A 22017-nucleotide genomic window follows, 5' to 3' on the forward strand; every position below is an offset into this window, starting at 1 on the left:
TACTGACAAAATGTCTCTGAAATTCCAAGCAAAAATGTAATATTTATTTGCAGAATATGAGAAATGGTTCAAATAACTTTCAGACGTCAAATAATGCAAAGAAGACAAGTTCATATTCACTTATAAACAACAATACTAATGTTTTAACTCAGGTCAGAAATCAACATTTGGTGGAACAACCAGGAGGTTTTCAATGGGGCTCAGTGCAGTGGGCTCTTCATTTTTTCCAGAGATGTATATCCTCTCCCATTCAGGGTGAAATTAACATGACTCAACCAAAACCAAATGTTTCAACAATATTTCTGTTCATTGTTAGTCGTTGCATTTTTCCCAATTTCTAGTAGTATTTACAAAATGCTGTTGAGTTTTGCTTTAACCTTGACTGACTTCGTTCAATATCGAGGCTCTTTTCAGTCAAGACCAATTTTAAAACTTTTAAAACAAGGCCTATTTTAAAACTTTTTTCATATATAAGGCACACCACATTATAAGGCGCATAGAATAAACGCTACAGCTTGGGTTGTTTGTTCCGTACTCTATTATTTCACATCCACATTTGTAAAGAAGTGGTCCCCTAGTACTTTATATAGTAATCTGCCCCAGTCATCGTTTCACTCACGGTGTTGGTGTTGCGATATTGTGCCCAACTGCTTTCTGGGTAACACAGACCAACCGACACGCTGCCGCCGCAGTCTCTGTCTCTCTTCCCCCGCCCCTCCCCCCCTGGCTTTAAATGTATTATCAAACTTTTTTAACAAACCAGCGTTCTGATAACTATCCCAGCATGCACCGCGCACTTCTTCTTCTACTGGGGAAAATGAAGTCGGCGGCTGCTTACCGTAGTTGCTAGACCTGTTGTGGCTCAATATTGGTCCATATATAAGGCGCACCAGGTTATAAGGCGCACTGTTGGCTTTTGAGGAAATTGAAGGTTTTTAGGTGCGCCTTATGATGCGGAAAATACGGTACTGGCACAAATGTCATCTTGATTCATATAGCTCTGCACAATTACCACCAAAATGAACTCCTTTCATTTTTTTTGCTCTAATGACTCTAAGCACATTTGAGCCAACCTGAGAAATGAACTGCAGTCTTAATTGTGTCGCACGCTCGTGGCAGATCTAGACGGCCTGTGTTTTCATCTCGCTGCTAAAGTGTTGGATCAATACAGAATTCGGGTTCCTTTGTATGCCATTAGCTTACTTGAAACCTCTTAAAAGCCATTGTGTTTTCAGCCTCTTGAATCTCCCATGAAGAGTATGTGATTGCAAGTGTTCCTCTCTGACGTGATTGTGCGTTCATGACCTTACATGTATGGTGGGATAGTAAATGCGTTTTTCCTTTAGATGTTTGTGCATGTTCATGTGCAAGGCTTGCCAGAGAGCTGCATCAGAAAGCTTTTGTGTGCGTGGTATGTGTCCTAGCGTCTGCTCAATGCGGCAGAGGGTGGAGTGGCGGATCAATAGAAAACAAATGAATTCAGATCAATATTAAACCAGAGAGTGAAGGAGAGGGAAGGAGAGATTGAAAGCAAGCGAGTGGGGTGATGCACCAAAGAGGAGCACGAGCAGGTTGAGGAGGAGGAGGAGAAGGAGGGATGTCGGTGGGTTGGTTGGACGTGGCGATGTGTTACCAGCAGCTCGGCGATTAACTACACAAAAAACACTCGTTTCTGAAGCCAAAACCTCAGAGCTTTGAGGTCACTGGCAGGTAAAATGGATGGTTAAGCGAGGAAACGCAGAGGGACTACAGCAGCCGTGGACTTGAGACAAAGGGGGCACTGCTGCATTATTGATGGTGGTCTTTAGTGGAGAGTGGGTGTGAAAGACAGTAATTAGTGCTGCTTTTAAATGAGCTTATAATGAATCACTTTATTAGAATCTATTTAAGCAATGTAAATGAAGAATGTTTTCCGATAGTTTTAGATTTTAGTTTATCTTTTATATGATAAAAAGCTTCATGAGAGGATATCATTTCTTCCGGAATTTATTAACTTCATCTCTACAGAACAGCAAATTACTTAGTACAAATTCTGGTTTGTTTAGTCAGAAGCAGCCTGTTGATAAGCGCAGAAGTGTGATCGTGGTTAAAAATAAATAAATAATTATCTCAAATCTCAAAAATAATAACTGAATACAGCAGCTGTAGTTGAGACTACATTTTACATTTTCTTAATGGCTTAAGATTTTCACAGTATAATAGATATATGAAAATATATGCATATTTTTAATTTGAATCAACAAATATGCTCATTGCTGATAGATTAATGTAACTTTTTGCTTATTGCATAGGTTTTAATGTTATTTGTATGATATTTTATTGATATTTTGATCCAAAAAACGTTTGTTTCTAGTATAACAACAAATGCAAACAAAAAAATCCAAACCTCACATTTTTTCTTCATCTTAACCCACCTGTGCAGCAGCAGGTGGGTGAGGGGCAGCACTGTGCTATGCTTCAAAAAAGTTGGAGAAAACTAGAAAACTCTTTAAATGACTTTAAGTCTTAAGAAAGGTAATCGTTGAACAATTAGTGGGTTTAAAAACATAACTTTTTAAATTTTTGATGTAAACTCATGCATACTATCTCATACTTCAAGCTAGTGAAGACTCAATTTTGACCTTTTAGGTTAAGTTGCTGATATTTTCAGCAAATGCAAAATATGTGAACATAAAGAAAACATTCAGACTTGAAAACAGCAAAACTTAGAGGTTAAATCTGTTCACTGCTCAATCTGTAAGAGTGGTACTAAACTTTTGTTGTCTTAATTTTCTACTATACCAGATTCATGTAATTTATACAAGTTTGAAGAATAATCTTAATTATTATTGATGATTTAAACTCAAAAAGCCTGAACTATAAAACAGAAAACTGTTGCCAAAACAGTTAAAAAAAAAGGTATTAGTTTCATTATTCCTAACAGTGATGTTTGTTTACATTTATATTTAGTCAATTAATATGTTATTATTATATGAACTTCTTTAACGTAATCAATACAATTTTATAAAGGTAGGTATTTTATCTGACAAGCATAAATTATAATGTCACAAAAAGGTAAAAGAAAATATACAAATTACGGATTGTTTGCCTTTTTTGATGTTAGAGCTAAAATTGTTAGGTTAAAATTGAAGAAATGTTTCAAAAAATACTTTCGATGTTTTTGCTTTTGGAGAGTGACCTTGAAACAGCAAAATATGTTTGCTGGGTTTTGTGTACCAGCTCCTCTTCTGGCTGTAATATCAAAGCTTCAAGAGTCATTTGGGAGTCGGAACTCAATGTGACTTTGAAGTGATTGTGGCGAAAACAAACACAGGGGAGCTGAGTGCCGAGGACGAGTGCTATCTACCTCAAGTTCAAGGTTCCCTCCGTCCTGACAAGAATTACAATTAGTACTTTAATTCTTCTTTTTTATGCTTTCAAGGTAGATGTTCCTGAATAGCCATATTTGATAATATTTAGTTACACGCCAGGGCAATAGAGAAACAAATAGTAACGAGTACAAAATGAATTTTATCTACAAAATTAAAACTTCACATAAAAAACTTATCTGGTTTTGTAATTCTAAAAGTTATTTGCTTACATTGTAACTAATGTCAATACATTTTAAAATACAGATTTATTCATTACTGACTGGAAAAGCTAAACATTTATAAATTAATATAGTGTCAGTCTGCACATGTTAGGAAATCTTGCAAAAACCTAATATTGGTGAAGTTGTGATTTATGCCTGTTTTCGTCTTTCTTCTCTTTTTCATCTGAGCTTCCTAAACTCTGCTACCATTTTGGACAATATAATTTGTGTCCAGTCTGAATAACTGTAGAACAGGCCAAACATTACATTAGTACCAATGAAATAGCACCTATAAAAGATTAGCCAACAATTACTGCATTCCTAAAAATCCTTCATGATATAAATATTGCTTTTTACTGAGATGGGAGACAGCTACTCCGCCCGATGGTTATTCTGTGACTTTTAGGCATCAAGTCTTGTGCTAGTCTTTAAAAAAGTAATTGATCTACTCAGAATCACATTGTCACTTTTGATAAGACCTGGGATCTTTTTAACTTTACATTATTTATATTTATAACTCAGTGAAGTCCCTTCTGCTTCTGTTCTTATAGTTTTGACTATTTGCTTTCCTGCACCACTGGTGACAAGTTCAGCCGAGTCGACTCCCGCTGGATAAAATATTTTACCTTTTATAAATGTGAATGTGGAACTGTATCTAGCAAATATGTAGATTTGAAACGATTAATTGGATTCATTGAGATGAATTGATTATTGAAATAATCGTCAACTAAATTAGCAGTCAATTAATTGTTAACTGGAGTATATAGACTAATAAAAGGCCATTTGCTAAAGAAACAACATATTCAGAGATGTAATTAAGCAAAAACTGTAAAGAGATATATAAAAACACCTTTGTCTGGAAATATGATTTACCCAAAACTCCTTAAGTGGCATAGTTTTAGTTTCATTTGATCAAATTCACTAAAGGAATGCTATATTGCACATAAGGCAATAAAATGTTTATTTTATTATCTAAAAAGGGAATTGAATTATTTGTTTATTTGTATCTTTTACAATATTTTAACTGTATAAAAAGGCTTAAGAGGTTACATAAAAAACCTATAAATGTGTCAGTTTTTCATCAGAATCATCGATTATTAAATAGTAAAGAGTTACATTTTTCCATATAGATGACTTTTTTAAATAGGTGGGTAATAATTTGTTTTTGTGAATTTATTACATTTTGTATTAAATAAAACTATTACATAGTCATATAAGTATGAAAAATAAAAGGAAAACTGAAAACTATGAAGGAAAAATATCAAATAAATATATGTGTAATTATACCCACTGAAATTGCATCTGTTAAGTCACTGATCAGTTGTTACTGCTTCATATGAATCATTATAAACACTATTTTCTAGCATTCGAAGGATCTAGAAAAACCTCAGTCTTTCTAGATCCATTCTTCTTCTTCCATGAAGAATAATGTCCGATGCAGCAAGTTCAGCAGTCCTTCAAATGCATCACTGTCACTCATATCACCAGTGTTAACTTATCGTTTTTACCTCCGGCAATCTCACTCAGTGAGCAAAGCTGACAGACAGAGGCCATGGATATAAACAAGATTAACTGAGGGAACATGTGAGAAGCTGGAGATAAAAATATCTTTTTATCTACAAAAGGGGCCAGTGCAGAGTGAGAGTCAAGCAACGATTTAACATTTTGATAGTTTCTTTTGCCTATATGTTGGCTGCTAAGACGCTAACATTATGTTTTTGCTATTTTTTTTTAAACACACAGTGAAACGGGAAAGAAGAATATAACGGTATGACACAGAAGACAAGGTGGGAATTAAATTCTGGAGGTTTTACACCTACATATGCTAGAAACACACACACACGCACGCACACGCGCACACACACACACACACACACACACACACACACCCCCACACACACACACATATATATATATATATATATATATATACAGTATATATATATATATATATATGTGTGTGTTTCTAGCACAATGACAATAAAGGAATTCTGATTCTGATATATATATTCCTCAACTACAACCAGACAGTCTGCTGAACAAAGCAAGAATCATGTCTCACTGCTTTATTTTTCAGCTTTCTCTGCTGTTAAATCTGACACCCCCCACCCGTCTGTCTCTTTTTCTCTCTGTCTCATTGTTTGTCTCTCTCTGTCCCCTTGAGCTGTGTTCTGTGCCGTTCTCTCCTGCTTCTCTCCATCTCCCTGCCTCTAATGTGCTTTGGCGTGTGTTACCCACGGGTGCCTGAGTGCTGCCTCTGCCAGCGTCCCAAAGCCGGGGCAGCGGGGCAGCAAAAGCGGCACGATGCTGTCTGTGACATCATCAGTTGCTTCTATTAGTCACGTCTGACCTCTCCTCGCTGTCTGGGCTTTGGTGGCGAACGCATACAAACAAACACGGTCAGTGAAATGGTATCTAATGAGTCCAAAATGCTGAGTCTGACTTCCTTAAAATAGTTTTACAATTTCACACATAGCTGACACTGAAATTAGTGTAATGTAAACACGGATTTGATTCCAAAAATATTGTATATATGCTGTCTATTTAAACGCCGTCAACAGAAAATTAGAGGACCTGTTTAATTAAAAGACTTTTGCAGAATAAAAATAACACTGCAGAGAGGAAAATAATAACACCCTGATGTGGCTTTCACTCTCTATATATTAAAATGATAATGATCCACATCTGTGTAAAACAAATAAAAGCTCATTTCAACCAGTGAACATGTGTGAGGATCAGATTGTGTCAAATTGGCTCATCTGCCATCGGCGGAAACACTTCAGTACCTGAGGGTCTGTCTGTCGCCCCTGCTGCCAACCAATGAGGAACCAAAGCTAACTCCTCCACCCTGCTGCTACAGCAGACCTCGCTGCAGTGTGTGGGAACATGATGTATAAATCATACATGGCCAGCTGTATGTTACTGTACCGCACTGAAAACAAGCATGGCGGCTTTTCAAAGCATTTCCCTTCCAAAAGCACCTGCAGCACTGAACTCAATACGCAAGACAGACACGAAGGCAGAAAAATATTTAAAAAGTGGAGCTCGGGGTTCAACGACAACAGAATAATGGCGTCTGGTGCAGAAACACCTGAAGGCATGAATTGCGAAAAAGGAAAAACACGGGCGAAGCAAGCAAGCAAGGGGACGGATAAAAGCCAGGAGGGAGGGCGAGAAAAAACGTGAGGCAAAGTAGGACAGCAAAGTAGACAGATTAAATAAAAAGGGACACCAGACACAGAAACAGACAGCGACAGCAAACAAAAGCTGGGAACGACGAAATGCAAAAGATAGAAAGAGGAGAGGAAAGGACAGAATTAGAGTGAGGGTATGCATGCTAAAATAGGTGGCAGACTCTTGTCAGTGCAATGACCTAGTCACAAAGCACTGAGGAATTCTCCCTGATGACCCGAACACATTCCTCTGGTCAGATGTTAACTAACCCATGCAATACTGCCATACTGTACTGCAACGGCTGGCCCACAAATAATGCCTTCAAACCTTCTGGAAAGGCTGTGCATTTTTATAATCAACAGTAGCAGCTCTGAGTGGGCGCTGAGAAATGTATTTGAAAATCTAACTGGTGACCTGGAGTATATTTACAGTGGAAGTTCTACAAATCTCTAAGCAAATACCTTCCACAAGATTTGAAGCATCAGGTGAGCAGCTTGACCTGCTGAATCAACAGCCCCCGCTGCTCGCAGAGGGCCGTGTGCACACGTGTACGAAGGGGCCGTGCAAAAACATTGTGAAAATATCAGGCCAAGAAGGGCTCAATTGTACGGCGGAGGCAGAATGTAGCTCTTATTGTGGTGCTGCTGATCGGGGGGTATGGGGTGACATTAGCACAAAGACAGAAATGTAATGTGAGGCCATCTCCAAAACTAGCTTCAAGGCTAAACCACAGGCCCGGCTTTATGCCTGCAGTCTCTCACTTTTCAGCAACATCTGATAATCGGGACGTGACCACCTGATGACCTTTCCACTTGTTGCTAACCAACATAAGTCATAATCTACAGTTTGTGCCGGACTGACTCCAACAGGCATGCTGCGAAACAGAAAGCTTCCCTGTTTGTTGCTTTCAGACTGGCCCATGGTTAGCACATATCTGTTAGGTTAATCATGACAGAATGACTCAGGGCAGAGTAATTGAATTATGCTGATGGTGCATTGACATTTCGATCGAGCCACAGACTAAAACGGCTGACCAAGTGTTCTAGTCTGCTGAGTGCTATCAGGCAAAACTCGGTTTAAAAAAACAAAAAAACATTTGAATTCACTGAACCTTTCTAAACGCATCCACTCAGCTGGGATAATAAATTAGTAAATTATATTCTTTGAGAAATTAGAGCAAATTGTATAGACTTACCTTGTATAAAACATGTCCAAAAGTTCAGGTCATCTTAAATTCAACCTGAAATAGAAATATATATTATATTAAAGAATATTTTATCCACAGTTTGTTTATTATTTATCACATTAAAGTCAGAAAGTTTAATGTATTTTATCAGGACTTTGTGTGAAAGATTGACACAAAATAGTGATTTTCCTTATATACTCTTCAAAATTTTTTATATGTCTGTATATTTTTACCTTATAAAAAGCATGTCCAAGAGTCCACGTCATCTTAAATTCAACCTGAAATAGAAACATGTTATATTATAGAATGTTTTGTGATTTTTTTCAATTGTTTTTTTACACAAAATTTTTATTTTATCACATTAAAATGAGAAATTTTAATGCATTGTATTGGGCATTTATGTAGAAAACCAATAGAAAATAGTGATTTTTCTTCTTTGTTTACAAAATAATGTGGAAAATTCTAAACATGTTTTTATTAAACCCCTTTCACTCGAATACCTCTAAATAAAATTCAATTGCTTTAAGAGGACACCTAATTAGTAAAACACAGTCCACCTGTGCATACTTTAATAAAACGGTTCTGCGACGGCCTCAGAGGTTTGTTACAAAGAACCCAGATGAACCAAGAGGTTAAAGGTGAACAAAGAGGTTTAAAACACAGTTTGATCATAAAAGTAACCGCATGTTTTGAACGTCTCAAAGAAAACTGATCAGTCCATCATCTGAACCTGGAAAGAATAACAGCAAAGACAAGGTCGTTCATCTAAACCAAATGTCTGAACACCTTTTTTTCCTCAATTTCTTTTTTAAATAAGAAATAATAAATATTTTTGGAACAATAAAAGTCACTGGCTGATCCAATATGTTGTAGAGTTGACCTGAATTCAAATCCAGATAAATAGAAGCTGTAAAACATATAAGATGGCGGCCCTGGGTGTGCTGACATCACTCTGAACTACAGAGAAAAGAAATCCAGATTTTTCAAAAAAAAAATTTTTACCTTTAACAAGGAAATAATCATATAAAAAAATTTAAAAATTGCTGAAATCTCGCTGCAAGAATTTGCAGTTACACCAAAATTTGCACATCATCCTGAACACTCGAAGCCCTGTGATGGCAGCATCATGCTGTGGGTTGATGCTTTCCTTCAGCTTGCACAGGGAAGCTGGTCGAAGCTGATGTGAGGGTCTTAGAGGAAAACATGTTTGATGCGACAAAAGATTTGAGACCAGAGTGGAGGTTCACTGAAGTAGCTTCAGTGACCAAAGCACATTCATGTGACCTAGTCAAAGTCCTGACCTAATTAGAGGACCTGTTTAATTAAAAGACTTTTGCAGAATAAAAATAACACTGCAGAGAGGAAAATAATAACGCCCTGATGTGGCTTTCACTCTCTATATATTAAAATGATCATGATCCACATCTGTGTAAAACAAATAAAAGCAAATTTCAGCCAGTGAACATGTGTGAGGATCAGATTGTGTCAAATTGGCTCATCTGCTATCGGCGGAAACACTTCAGTACCTGAGGGTCTGTCTGTCGCCCCTGCTGCCAACCAATGAGGAACCAAAGCTAACTCCTCCACTCTGCTGCTACGGCAGACCTTGCTGCAGTTGAAAGACATGAAAGTTGAATATTTTAGTCTCTAGATGTGTCAAAATGGTCAAATAAATGTCACCCAAAAGACTTACAGCTGCAACTAAAGCAAAATCTAGCTACTAGGGGGGCTTTATACACATGCATGCCACACTTTTCAGATTTAATTTGGAAAAGAACATTGAATGCCATAATTACAATCTACTTTGTGTTGGTCTATCTCAAAATATCCCAGTGACAAAAATCCAAGGGGTTGAATACTTTTGTACAGCACTGTTTATACATATATATACTATGATTTTTAAAATGTCAGTGGCATTACTGGTCCCAGTGACATACAACCCACATCTTCATTTACAGCAGCACATTTTAGTTGTTCTTATTGAGCTATGAGGACACAAACTGAGCAGCTTTAAGTCAGACCTGCGACGCACAATTGCAGCTTGCATGGGAATTCCTGAGGTCTGTTCAATCCGTTAATGTATGCTGCGGTTGGATGTCATCAATTATGAATGAGAAACACACTAGACTCATAGAAAGCTGCTATAGAAACATGGGAACGAACCCGGGTTGCAGTCTCTTGTACATCTGCAGAAACAAAGGTTATGTAAAATCAGAGTTCTTTGAAATAATACAAGTTGAATATGTATTAATGAACTAGAGAAATTGTAAAGCTTAAACAGGAATGGGGGAGCTAGTTCCTCTGTTTTTCTTTTTGTAGAGATGCTGCAGTATCGCGTTGAGGTTTATTCCCCTTTAAATTCCAGGTATTCAAGAGTGTGTTGACCCTGTCAGCGAGTTCATACCATAAGCAGACCCATATAGCTTCTCCTCCAGAGGCTCAGATCACGAGCCTGCTGAGCTGCCGCCTCGGTTATGTAAGATTACATAACACCAGGCCTGTCTGAGTAACATTTCATAACCTGGGGGTCCCACTATACGGTTAGAAGCGTTGAGTTCCCTCGGATGTAGAATCGAAAAGAGCAAAGAAACGCAGACAGAAATTTGAGCCTTAGAAACAAATAACAGCATTTTGAGGGTTTGGAGGAAGACTGATCTCTCTGTACATGCTTTGAGTTTTGCTGACATGAGAATGGAAGTCAGAAGAAGGCTGACCTAAGGATGCGACTAAACAAAAGCTCCCATAAATTGAAGAGCAGCCTTCTGCCTACAAAGCTCATACAACTGTGTATTAATTAAATGAATGCATAAGAATCGAATTTCCTTACACCGGCTATCATCATTTAAGTAGGGCAGTGACTGTTATCTAACGATCTTGGCATCATTTTCATCTTCTGGAAAGAGAAAAATGACTCGACTGCTTTTGATCCAAAGTAAATTTAGAATTTTAGAAGAACATGCTTTTATGATTCAAGTTATGACGCTTAAATAGCTTAAATGGGGGGGAACAACGATGGCATGTCCAAGATATGAATACCCTTAAACAACGAGGACAACACGTGGATGTCCTCCGCTCAGAACAATGACAAAGAGGAATGGTGGAGTTAGAAAATATCACTGCGCAGAGATAACACCTGGTTGTGTAAATAAAAGAGGAGGCAGAGCACAGAGATGAATAACGGAGGAGATGGGAAGAAAAAAAAAACGGAGGGAGAGAGACGCCTTCGGATTTCTGAGGCAGAAATATTTGACATTATTTTACAACAAAAAGATCATTTAATGTTGTTACAGTATCTAAGCAATATGAAGACTCATTTTAATTGCACTTAGACACATATTTAATAAAAATAACCTGGAACAAATCAACCATAAATTTCCACGGTAATGATGAATCACATGCAGCGATACACGGATAGATTGACGATACCCGGATGAATGGATGGAAGTTTTGTGAGAAAAACCCCCACAAAATATTGGATAAGTGACTAAAACTCTGAGGTAACTATTAAATATTTCTCTCTCACAAATGTAACACCTCATGTGTCCTTTCTGTGCATTTCATCAATAACAACACAGCCCAATAAATCCTGAAATATGAAGGACGGTTCTGTGGATCCACGCATGCGTCGGAGGGAGGACCCTCTGACACTGCCGGGTCCATTAACTCCAAATCCCACCACAGCATATTAACACACATGCACAGACACAAAAATACACATGACTGATACAAATGCACGTACCCCGAATCCTCCACGAGCTAGCCTCCCATTCATGGACCCCTCTGAAACCGGGTGTATTCGGAGAACACAGTGCTCTGCTGAATGTGAACAGAGGTCTGTGTTTGGAGGGGAGAGAACGAGCAAAGACTCAAGATACAGAGGGAGCTGAAGGAGGGAAAAGAGCGAGGGATAGATGAACGGATGGAGGGGGAGAGGCAACTTAATGACTTTTTCTTTTTTTTTTAACAAACGACTACAAAAAAGAGGAGCGTGAGAAGGGATAAAGTATTTAAGAATGGAGAGGAAAAGGACAGGTACATGCTGCATACTTACGAATGAATGAGAGGAAAGATCGGGGAAGTGATGAAGAAAAACCAGAGAGTGAAAGTCTGAGTTTGAGGAAACGTCCAGTTTCTTCTAATTCAGGAGTTTTTTCCCCTCTTTTTTTTTTTTTTTTTTTTTGATTTTACCAATTCCTATCCGGTCGTCCCTCCTTCCTGAGTCAATCCCCCCCTTTATGGTCCTCTCGTTCCTCTCTTCCTCCTCCTGTTTTTCTTGCCAGTACTGATACTCTTTCTCTCTTTCCCTGTCCTTCATGCTTTCTACCGCAGACCATGCTCTCCATTTCCCCCTCATTCTTTCTTTCTTTCCTTTTTTTTGCCTCTATCTTCTTCACATGTCCACACACACGATTTTCCTTTCTTCAACTCCCAGCTTCCGCTTTTCAATGCACACACGACTTCAGAAAAAGATTACTGCACAGAAAGCGATTTCCCGAACAAAAAAAATAATAAAAATACTGCAGAAGAGAAGCAAAAGAATTAAAAACAAAAAATGTTGACAGGGTAGGACAAGCGGTTTGTGGCATGCAGTCTAATGCGGGGACAATCCACGGCCTACATTTTTTTTCAGGGGCGCCACACATAGTAAGAGTGCGGCGTCTGAGAGGGGGGTGCCTCCGTACATGAAGGGATAACTGAAGGGAAATAACGGCATGCGGAAAGAAAAGTAAAAGGAAGAGGAGAAAAAAAAACCCTAAGCGGATTGCAGTTGGTCTCCAGTGAAAGTGGATAGTAAGGGCGCGTGAGGGAAATGAGTGGGAAGGAGTCCGGGGCGTGTGCATGTGTGAAGAGGTGGGAGGGGAGAGAAAGGAGAGTCAGAGAGAAAGGAGAGAGACTGGAGGTTAATGGAGAAATATCCAATAGGGAGGGATAGAGGAGGAGTGTGGCAGTCTGGAGAGGACCCGGAGAAATGGGGGGGGAAGGAGTAGAAAAATATATATTTATCTACATATATATATATTTTTTTACACACACAAATAAATATTTTGTGCTTTTCTTTTATACCTTCCCATTCTCGAAGGAGTCGGTGTGGGCTTCGTCTCTAGCTCCTGCCGTTCCTGTTCCTGCTTTCCTTTCTGCTCCGGCTCGCCTCTATTCACCCTATTTTCTGCACGTGCACTTGAACTCTAAATCCTGTCTGCTTTCCCCTCCCCTCCGCTCTCCCTCTCTCTAACTGCGCATCTGTGTGTCTCTGCCTCGCTCGCCCTCCCTCATTCCTCGGCAGAGGCTTGAAATAGTGCTAGCAGGCAGGAGAGCGCGAGGGGAGGGAAAAGGAGAGGGCGAGGGGGACAAAAAGGGGAGAGAGATGTTGAGCTGAGAGAGAGGGGGGAGGGGAAGAAGCTTAGACGGGCTGACACAGAGAGCACAGAGTGTGTTTATGGGTGTGTGTCCTGCATGTGAACATGTCTCACGTTCGTACGCATGTTCATCCAACGTTTGATTTAGTTGCAGTTATTTGCGCACTGATAACAGAAATCTAACATATTGCATTTTCAGTACAAAGAAACGGCTGAAATACCTTCAGCACATCGTGCAAGGCTGTAAAATCTGCTTAAACTACTAAAAACTAGGCAAAAACTTTGCAGGAAAAATGTGCTTTGTAGGAGATTTATCACAATATTTTGCAGTATTATTGTGATAAAAATAAAAGTGATGATAAGAACTATTTATTACTTATTGTTTTAAGTGACTGTATTGCTGTGACTTTATGAGAGAGCATTAATAATCCCACAAATAAAAATACCAAAGTTATTTAGGAGAACAGTCATATAAAGAAGTGTCATTTATATCATTAAACTGCTCACAATAACTGCATCTAATCATATTTTCAAATGCTTTAATGTATGTTTATTCTCTTTATTTGAAGATGTAGCAGTTGTTTGCTTAATCAGAAAGTTAAAAAAAATATATGTATGAGATTCTGACTATGAAATAACTTTGAGCAAAAACACCACAGTATTTCCACCAAAAGTTTAAGCAAAAATATGTAAATTTATGTAATTGTCAAAATGCTGCAAAATAATTTAACATTTTAACTATTCAAATATGTATTGTCTGCAATTTGGTTTTGATACATACACAGTTAAAAAGGGAATAGACACCTGTTAAATTTTGAAAACATGAATTGAGCAACATATTTCAGTTTTTTATTTTGCTGTTTTGCTTTTTAAATAACAGGAAAGGGTGGCTTGCTTTAAGTTTTATCACGTATTGTTTATGTTTGCGACTGGCTGTAGTTTTAAACACTTAAATTGTCTAGTGGCTTTCTTTCAGCCAGCCCAGCAGCAGTGCACAGTAACAGGTGAGGACTGGGGGAACTACATTGCTCCCAAAAATATTCAGGCACTCTTAGACTTTCTCTGCTATCTCATTCAAAAAACTATAAACCATGTTAATAACAATTATAACAATTTATAATTTAAAGCCAATTTAAAGCCTAACTTTTCTATTTAAGATTTTATGTCATTAGTTGCCTTTGCTGACATTATATTTTTTTTGTCATTTTGTGTCATCATATCAAATTTTCACTACATTAACTTCTGGGGAAAAAAAACATACAATTTTATATTAATACCTAGAAAAAATATTAGAAATCAATCATGTTCAACATCACCATGGCAGAAGATAGAGAGGGGATCTGGGAGGTTTGTTGCAGATACATGGCTCTGAATATTCTTAGACACTCCTCACACAATCTTAATGAGCTTTTTGAATTATTTCTATTAAAAATATGGAACCATAACATCAGAAGCAGAACCACCAGATTGTTCCACAGTTTCCGCCTCAAGCTGCCTTCTGTTAAGGTTATGCTCTAAATATAGTTATTTTCACGTATAATTTTGTGTTAAAATGTTTTATTGCCTTATTTATTCTTTTTTTTTTTACACCAATCTGTTGAAATATCCCAGAGAAAAATATCTTGTGGTTGCACACTATTAGCTAAAAAGAGAAATTACAGTTTAATTTCTGGTTCAGTGTTTGTCTTTAAGAAACTACCAAGGTCATAAAAATACATTTTTGTAAATTTATTTCACACAGCAGAACACTGAAGCCCAGATCATGAAGCACATTTTCCATATTAAGCTGAATTGTCTCTATGCAATATTTAAACATTTACTTTGTTCAATTTATTATTTAAGTTTTGATTGTTTATAGTTTTTAATTATTTGTATATTACTAAAATAATATATTCTTTATTTATGAAACAGAATATAGCACTAGACTTCTTAGTATTCTTACAGAAGGTATGAACATTTTTATGCATTGCAGATTTATCGGACAGAAAATAAATACAATGAATGCAATGAGAAATGTAGCATAGCTAAATTATGTTGCATATTTTAAAATATAGAGCAGCAAGGTGCAGTAGGTATCTGTTGTTTTTCAGCTAAACATCAATGGACACAAAATGCACAGTGAAGTCAAGTACAGATTTCTCCTCTACTTGGTTTATTTAGCTATTTTTATTGTGTAAAAAGAGTCTGTGCAGCAGTGATAAAAGCAGCAGTTCCGACAAACTATAACTTATATGATACATCTGTTGCTATTTTTTGATTGAGGATTCAGTTCTACACCCTTAAAAGCTGAGACAACTTACACAAACTTTTCTAAACCAACCAAAGAAATCAGAAAATGTGTTTGAAAATGTGTTAGGCACAAATAAAAAAAAAAAACAAACTGCACTATATCTAGCAAAGTGCAGTCCCAACACACTCCTGTCATTTTGTCATCTTGCTATGGATGGACGAAGGTGATATCTGAGCTACTTCAAGAGACAATGTGAAAGAAACGCAGAGGGGACCTTTCTGTGTTTGTTCTGTTTACATTTACTTACTAAAATGTAAAAAAAAAAAAAAAAACTGTTAGCCCTTTGTTTTCTTAAATCTTGGAGGAGATGTTTCAGTAAGTGAGGCCTAGACGTTGCAGTCTGTACCGTCGCTGGACTGGCACAGAAACGGCTGTTAGAGGCTAAACAGCAGGTCAGAGCTGATCGAGCCGAAAACACTCGCTCCACATTTCAGATGTTATCAGGTACGAACGGCTACCACATTATTATTTTAAATGCTAAAATTAACATAGATAGACATATATTATATTCTTTAAAAGCTGTCGCTTTGAAAGACTTTATGCCTCGATGCTTCATCCTTTTGCAGCAACAACATAAAAAACCTGTTCCAGCACACAGTGGATCCTGACATCTACAGACATCTAAAATGTTTGGCGTTTTTAACAATTATTTTTCCCCAATTAGATATACATTTTCAAATCATCTGCCTAAGTTATAAGCCCTAAGCATATTCTCTATTTATAATTACTTATGATTTGCGAAAGTTGTGCTTATAATATGTGTTGTTTCTATTGTTTATTTGTTGGATTGAAAAATATTTTTAGGGGAACTCTGTGACGCTTTTGTAAAGACAGCAAAAAGCGAAACTTTTGGCAAACTCTGGCACATTTACTAAGCTGTTTATTAAAATGTTCTGCTCCTGTTAAATAAACAATTATAATCCTATTAATTGGAAGGGTATATATGCACAAAATAAATACATTTTAGGTAAATATTTGTAGTTTTGCCAATATGTGTATCATATCACCAAAGAAATGAGTTAAAATTATTACTTTTAACAACAGTAATCTCAACTATTAACTTTTAATTACTTTTCAATGTTATACATTTATCCACAAAATGGAAAAATATTCTACAAGCTATTCTAAAATCCCAAATAGCAAAAATACACACAATTATCTAATCTCAAAACAATATATATTTTAATAACATATTATTGTAATTTGAGCACAATTAATTTTAATCAGCACATTAGTTATTGCTCCTTAGTTTTTGTTTGTGTACAAAGCTGTTTATCTCAGCTTTTCACAATAATTTGCATGTACCCAGGCACACAAATTGCAACTAAAGATATAAACTTACACAAGGCGTATTACATAAACTCAGAGATGTAAGGCAGGTGCTCTCACAGTATTGAAAGCACAGCTAAAGTCTGTTTGATGCACATTTTAGGTGCTGTTTAGTATCACCTACAAACTTAATAAACCTGTAGGTTGGTAAATAATCCAATGACTTTAACTTAGAGATATAATGAAGACAGGAATATAAGTAAAAAAGTAAAGGAAAAGAAAAAAAGGAGTGGTTGCAAAGAAAAAGAGCTAAAACCTAGAAGTTTGATTGGCTGGGTTCGTGTACGCTGTATTTTCTCATAAATGTGAATTAGGTATGACATTTGTAATGACGAAAATCCCTAGGAACACTCAGTGCTTATTTCTTTGTTTTTGAAGGGTAGCATTCATCCTGGCAAAGGGAGGCCTGTGACTTAGTCTCAGTCCGAAAAAATGGCCATTGATCAAAGCAAACAGTCCCAAATGAGAAAAGATTCATCTTCTTTAAAATGCTAACTCCCTCTCATGCTTTAAAACTCAAAATAATTTGCTGTAAACTGTCTTTTTGCAGCAAAAACACACAAACTGCAAGTAAATCACCCCTAAAAGGAAGTGCAGCTCCCTTCAACAAGCTAATACAATATAGCAAGTGTATTTCCAGACAGGAAGAGTAACTTTTATTACAAATATTATAGAGTTACTGACCCTCTTGTGTTGTCTTCCTCACTCAGACGACTTCTCCTCTGTTGCCGTCTGTACCGCAGTCCTCAAAAGAGCTCTCGAATCTGTTGGAAAAAAAAGAAAAATAAGAGAAAAGACACAACACTACCCTCTGCTGGAATACAACCGGAATTACTTGATATTTTTTGTATGTAATAGCTTGTTTAAACGTCATTTTTTTAAATCAGTTTGATAAAATAATTCACACATGAATAAAGGGAAATATCAATTTATCCTTAATGTGGTTTAAAAGGAGAGGTTAAGAGTAAAATTAAAGCCTGAAGGTGTGTTGAATGGAGTCATGGTGTCATCCTTTTCTTATGCGGACAGTCTTCTTCCATCCCTCATCATCAGCATCATTTCCTACAGATGCTCCGCCGCGTTAGCTTCGACTAAACGGGGACACTTTCAGACCGGAGAGCCCTACTGGCGTCTTTAAACTATATTATAAAAGTATGATTCTTGGCGTAAAATAATACTTAAAAGACGAATATAGACAGAAGCTTCTCTTTAGCTAGGTTAAGTTAAGCTAGTGGTTAGCAAGAGGACCGTTTCCAACGGCTGCGGCACGCGCCACATCCCAGCCGCGACAGGTCTCTAATGTTAAAACAATTTTATAAGCTCACTTGTGTCTCCATTTGGTTTTTCTAGATGCCCAGCGTGACGGTGAAGGATGTCAACCAGCAGGAGTTTGTTAAGGCATTGTCAGCTTTCCTTAAAAAGTAAGTAAAACAAAGCGTAAAGCCAGACTTTCTGTGTCACTAACTGCCAGTCCGTCACCCAGTCTGATGTATGCTAACTCTAATGACATAACAAGCATTATGGGATGTCTGTTTCTTTGTTTATATATGGGAGGGAATATTAAAAGATATATTTTTAAATAAACAAATTCTTCACTATTATTATTATTATTATTATTATTATTATTATTATTATTATTATTATTATTATTATTATTATTATTATTATTTCCTAAATATTTCTCTCAATGGTTTGTTTACAAATCGAAGAAATTTGTATTTGTAGACTTTATTCTCTTTTTCCTTGTCAAAAAAGTATCCATTCATCCAATTCAATTCAGTTTATTTATGTAATTCACAACTCAAGGTACTTAAATGAAGTTATTTTTATTGTTACGCATACATTCTAATTGATCCTAGTTATCAAACAGTGCAATAAACTCAGGTAATTATTCAAATTAGTTTAAAAAGTTTTCTGTCTAAGGAATCTCACCAGATTGTAGCAACCTGAAAACTTGCAAAAAGTGAAATGATTTGAGCTACAAAGTTTTTTTTTTTAGAAAGTATAGTACAGAATCCATGTTGTTTATATAATCTTTACTGATTCTCAATAAAACAGTATTTGTTAGGTGAAACTTGATTCAATTTTATTAATTTGCTGTTTTTAAGGACATTGTTCAACTATTTAATAAAATATATTTTTTTATTTCTTTAGTTCTTTAGTATACATCTTTTGGACTCCATTATGGTAAACACTCTGTCTTTTGTCTTGTTTGTGAGTAGATTTAGTAACTCTCAGTTGCTTTCCATGCAATTGTCATTGATTTTGCTCTCATTTCCCCTTAATAAACGGTCATCTAGCAGCAATAAAACATAAAATATGGTCTTGTTGTGAACTGTAAAGCATAAATAAAGTATTTTATTTATTTTAGAGGACATTCATCCCCTTTGTTTCTTTGCTGATTAACATAACAATACACATCTATGCAGTACATCACATAATATTTATCCATATTATGCTAAAACAAAATTTCAGATCTGGGAAACTAAAGGTCCCAGAGTGGGTCGACACTGTGAAGCTGGCCAGACACAAGGAGCTAGCTCCCTGCGATGACAACTGGTTTTACACCAGAGCAGGTTGGTTACTGTTCACCCAACTGGACTGGGCCACACGCTGTACCAACTTCAATTTTAATTGATTATTTGGATAATTCATTTTTTCTTCTTTTCTGTGTTGGAGTTCTCATAAAATTACTGCTTCATTATCCTAATATTACAACTGTATTCTTGTAACATTAGGATTTTATGTGGACTTTGGACCTAGAATCCAAAGTCCACATAAATAGAAGGTTGTCAAACAAGATGGCCGCCCTCTTAAGTATGGAAACCCAAGGAGGACATAGGCGGAAAAGAAACAAATCTTCCAAAACTTAAACCTTCAAAACACAAAAATTTGATTAGGTCAATAAGTTCAATTTATCACCCAGAAATTGCTATAAATTGTATTGAAAGCTTTAATAAAATACTCCATCCATCCATATTTAAGTAATATTTTATATGTTTTGTTTTTAATTTTGTCACTTTTGGACCTCCGTTGATGTGTTTAAGTTAGTCCAAATGTGCATTTTGGGGTTTGTAATCAGATCTTAACAGTAACAATATAAATAATTGATTACAATAAAGCAAAACAGAAAGACAATCATTAGTGAAGTTAACTATTTACGCATCCTCTCTTCACTCACTACTAAAGAAATTAAACTTATATTTGTCCAGGTATAATTTTAAATGTGAGGATTTATTTGATATAAATTGGCTTTAACATAATGAGTTGATGTTTAATTTCCCTTTATTTTGCATCCTGACAGTCAGGAAACAGCCAGTACATATTTATTTTATTTTTCCCGCCTCTCTAGCGTCCACAGCCCGCCACCTCTACCTGCGAGGAGGAGTGGGAGTGGGCGCCATGATCAAGATCTATGGAGGCCGCCAGCGGAACGGCGTATGCCCCGCCCACTTCAGCGTGGGCTCCAGGAACGTAGCGAGGAAGGTCCTTCAAGCCCTGGAGGGCCTCAAGATGGTGGAGAAAGACCCCAATGGGTAAGACAGGAAAGAAAAGAAAATCTTGATCAATAGTTTGTCAATCTTTATCAAAGTGTGGATGCTTTTTCACTCATTCTCTGTCCAGTTATTGACTCTTAACAACGGAGCATTAGTGCCAGACTAAGAGTTTTTTTGTTTTTTTTAATTATAACAATAAAGGAATCAGTGTCTAATCTTTAACATTTAATCTTACAGCGGTCGTCGACTTACTCCTCAAGGTCAGAGGGATTTAGACAGAATCGCTGGACAGGTGAGGTTTTCCATGATAAATATATTTTGAATTTTATTCATATGTATAAATGTATGTGCTGCTTTAATGTGTGAAGCAACTTAATTGTGTAAAAAAAAAGTTTGCTTCTGAGTTTTTACACTGCAAAAACACAAAATCTTACCAGATGTTTTTTTTGTTGTTTCTAGAGGAAATACCTTTTTCAGCAAGACATAGGAGTTGATTTTAAATAAATAATTCATTAATATTGGTGAAAAAGTTCTAGTGATTATTTCACTCATATCAAGACATTTTTCCCATTTTATAAGCAAAATAATCTGCCAATTGAACTATCAGGGTTTTTTTTATTAATATTTATGAATTATTTACTTAAAATCATCTCCTCTATCTTAGTGAAAAGTTACTTTAAGTTAGTTTTGTCTTATCTCAAGGGCACTAAGATATTCCCTGTAGAAACTAACCAAAAAACATCTGGTAAGATTTTGTGTTTTTGCAGTGTATTTTTGATAGTTATTAAGTAAATGATAGAAGTGAAGTCTTGTTTTATCAGGCTTCAGTTAGTTGTTTAAGATCAACTAACTGAAGCCTTTGTGCCCAATTAGCGATTGTGTATTATTGTTAAATTCTGAAATTAAAACACTGTATTTTCAGAAATGTTTTTTTTTGTGCTACATAAAAACCAAAGTGATCATATTTTATTTTATTTGTCTTGTTTTAGAGAAAGATATTTTTCAGAAAAAGATGTAACAACCTGTGGGCGCTCACTTGGCCTGTGGTATTTGCTGCCATGTTGTCTCTAAGAAACTGTTAAACCGTCTTCAGGATGTTCGACACTTTATGTTTATTGCTTTCTTGTCCTTTTGTGTGTTCAGGTCGCCTCTGCAAACAAGAAACAGCGAAGTTTACAAAGCGCCGCCTGAGGAAAGCGTCCAGAGCGCATACGGCGTGTTTATTCACTTTTTATTTGCTTGTCTTTCCATATCAGTCTGGTTCCCACTCTGTCCAAGGACAGCAGACAGAGATGCATGAGTCTGCAGTTCAGCTGAACTTGTGAACCAATATAAAGTATAAACAAGCATTAGCATGTTAAAGTTGTTGCTCTCCACCAAGAAGCTGTGAAAACCGGAAAATAAAACAATTGCAACGGACCCAGAAACATGTTTTACTCTTTCGAACAGCTTTGTCTGCAGAAAATTATGCATATTGTTGATTTAGCTACAGTAAAAGCTGTTCAATACATTTATTTGACCTGTCAGCACAAATACCTGGTGATATGTTTTACTGTGGAAATATTCAAAACATGTTACATTGCATTCTGAGTAAAGATTAAAAAAATTTGTTT

The 22017-nt window shown here is 36.5% G+C and overlaps 1 protein-coding gene and 1 long non-coding RNA gene across 13 annotated transcripts in view; one reads left to right on the forward strand and one right to left on the reverse strand.

Moving 5' to 3' along the window:
- LOC103472503 (uncharacterized) overlaps positions 1 to 12113 on the reverse strand; it is a 32604-nt gene extending 20491 nt beyond the window's left edge. For 4 of the 9 annotated variants that reach the window (XR_001777088.1, XR_001777096.1, XR_001777090.1 and 1 more), the window contains exons 1-5: positions 11983 to 12113; positions 11671 to 11765; positions 9458 to 10117; positions 8165 to 8209; positions 7941 to 7985 (exon numbers count right to left, since the gene is read on the reverse strand). This is a non-coding gene — a long non-coding RNA (uncharacterized LOC103472503). Of the gene's footprint in view, positions 1 to 7940; positions 7986 to 8164; positions 8210 to 9457; positions 10118 to 11670; positions 11815 to 11982 lie in introns of all 9 variants that reach the window. The other 5 variants (XR_001777094.1, XR_001777093.1, XR_001777092.1 and 2 more) reach the window with 5 other exon arrangements.
- LOC103472502 (40S ribosomal protein S19) overlaps positions 1 to 21831 on the forward strand; it is a 38422-nt gene extending 16591 nt beyond the window's left edge. For 3 of the 4 annotated variants that reach the window (XM_017307569.1, XM_017307570.1, XM_017307571.1), the window contains 5 exons: positions 18258 to 18328; positions 19383 to 19483; positions 20260 to 20443; positions 20642 to 20696; positions 21548 to 21831. In XM_017307569.1, the coding sequence (XP_017163058.1) occupies positions 18258 to 18328; positions 19383 to 19483; positions 20260 to 20443; positions 20642 to 20696; positions 21548 to 21595 (459 nt within the window). In that variant the 3' untranslated portion in view covers positions 21596 to 21831. Of the gene's footprint in view, positions 1 to 17909; positions 18060 to 18257; positions 18329 to 19382; positions 19484 to 20259; positions 20444 to 20641; positions 20697 to 21547 lie in introns of those variants that run through there. The other variant, XM_008422198.2, reaches the window with a different exon arrangement.
- The last annotated feature ends 186 nt before the right edge of the window (positions 21832 to 22017 follow it).

This window comes from Poecilia reticulata, linkage group LG11, assembly GCF_000633615.1.
Source record: "Poecilia reticulata strain Guanapo linkage group LG11, Guppy_female_1.0+MT, whole genome shotgun sequence".
Lineage (NCBI taxonomy): Eukaryota > Metazoa > Chordata > Actinopteri > Cyprinodontiformes > Poeciliidae > Poecilia > Poecilia reticulata.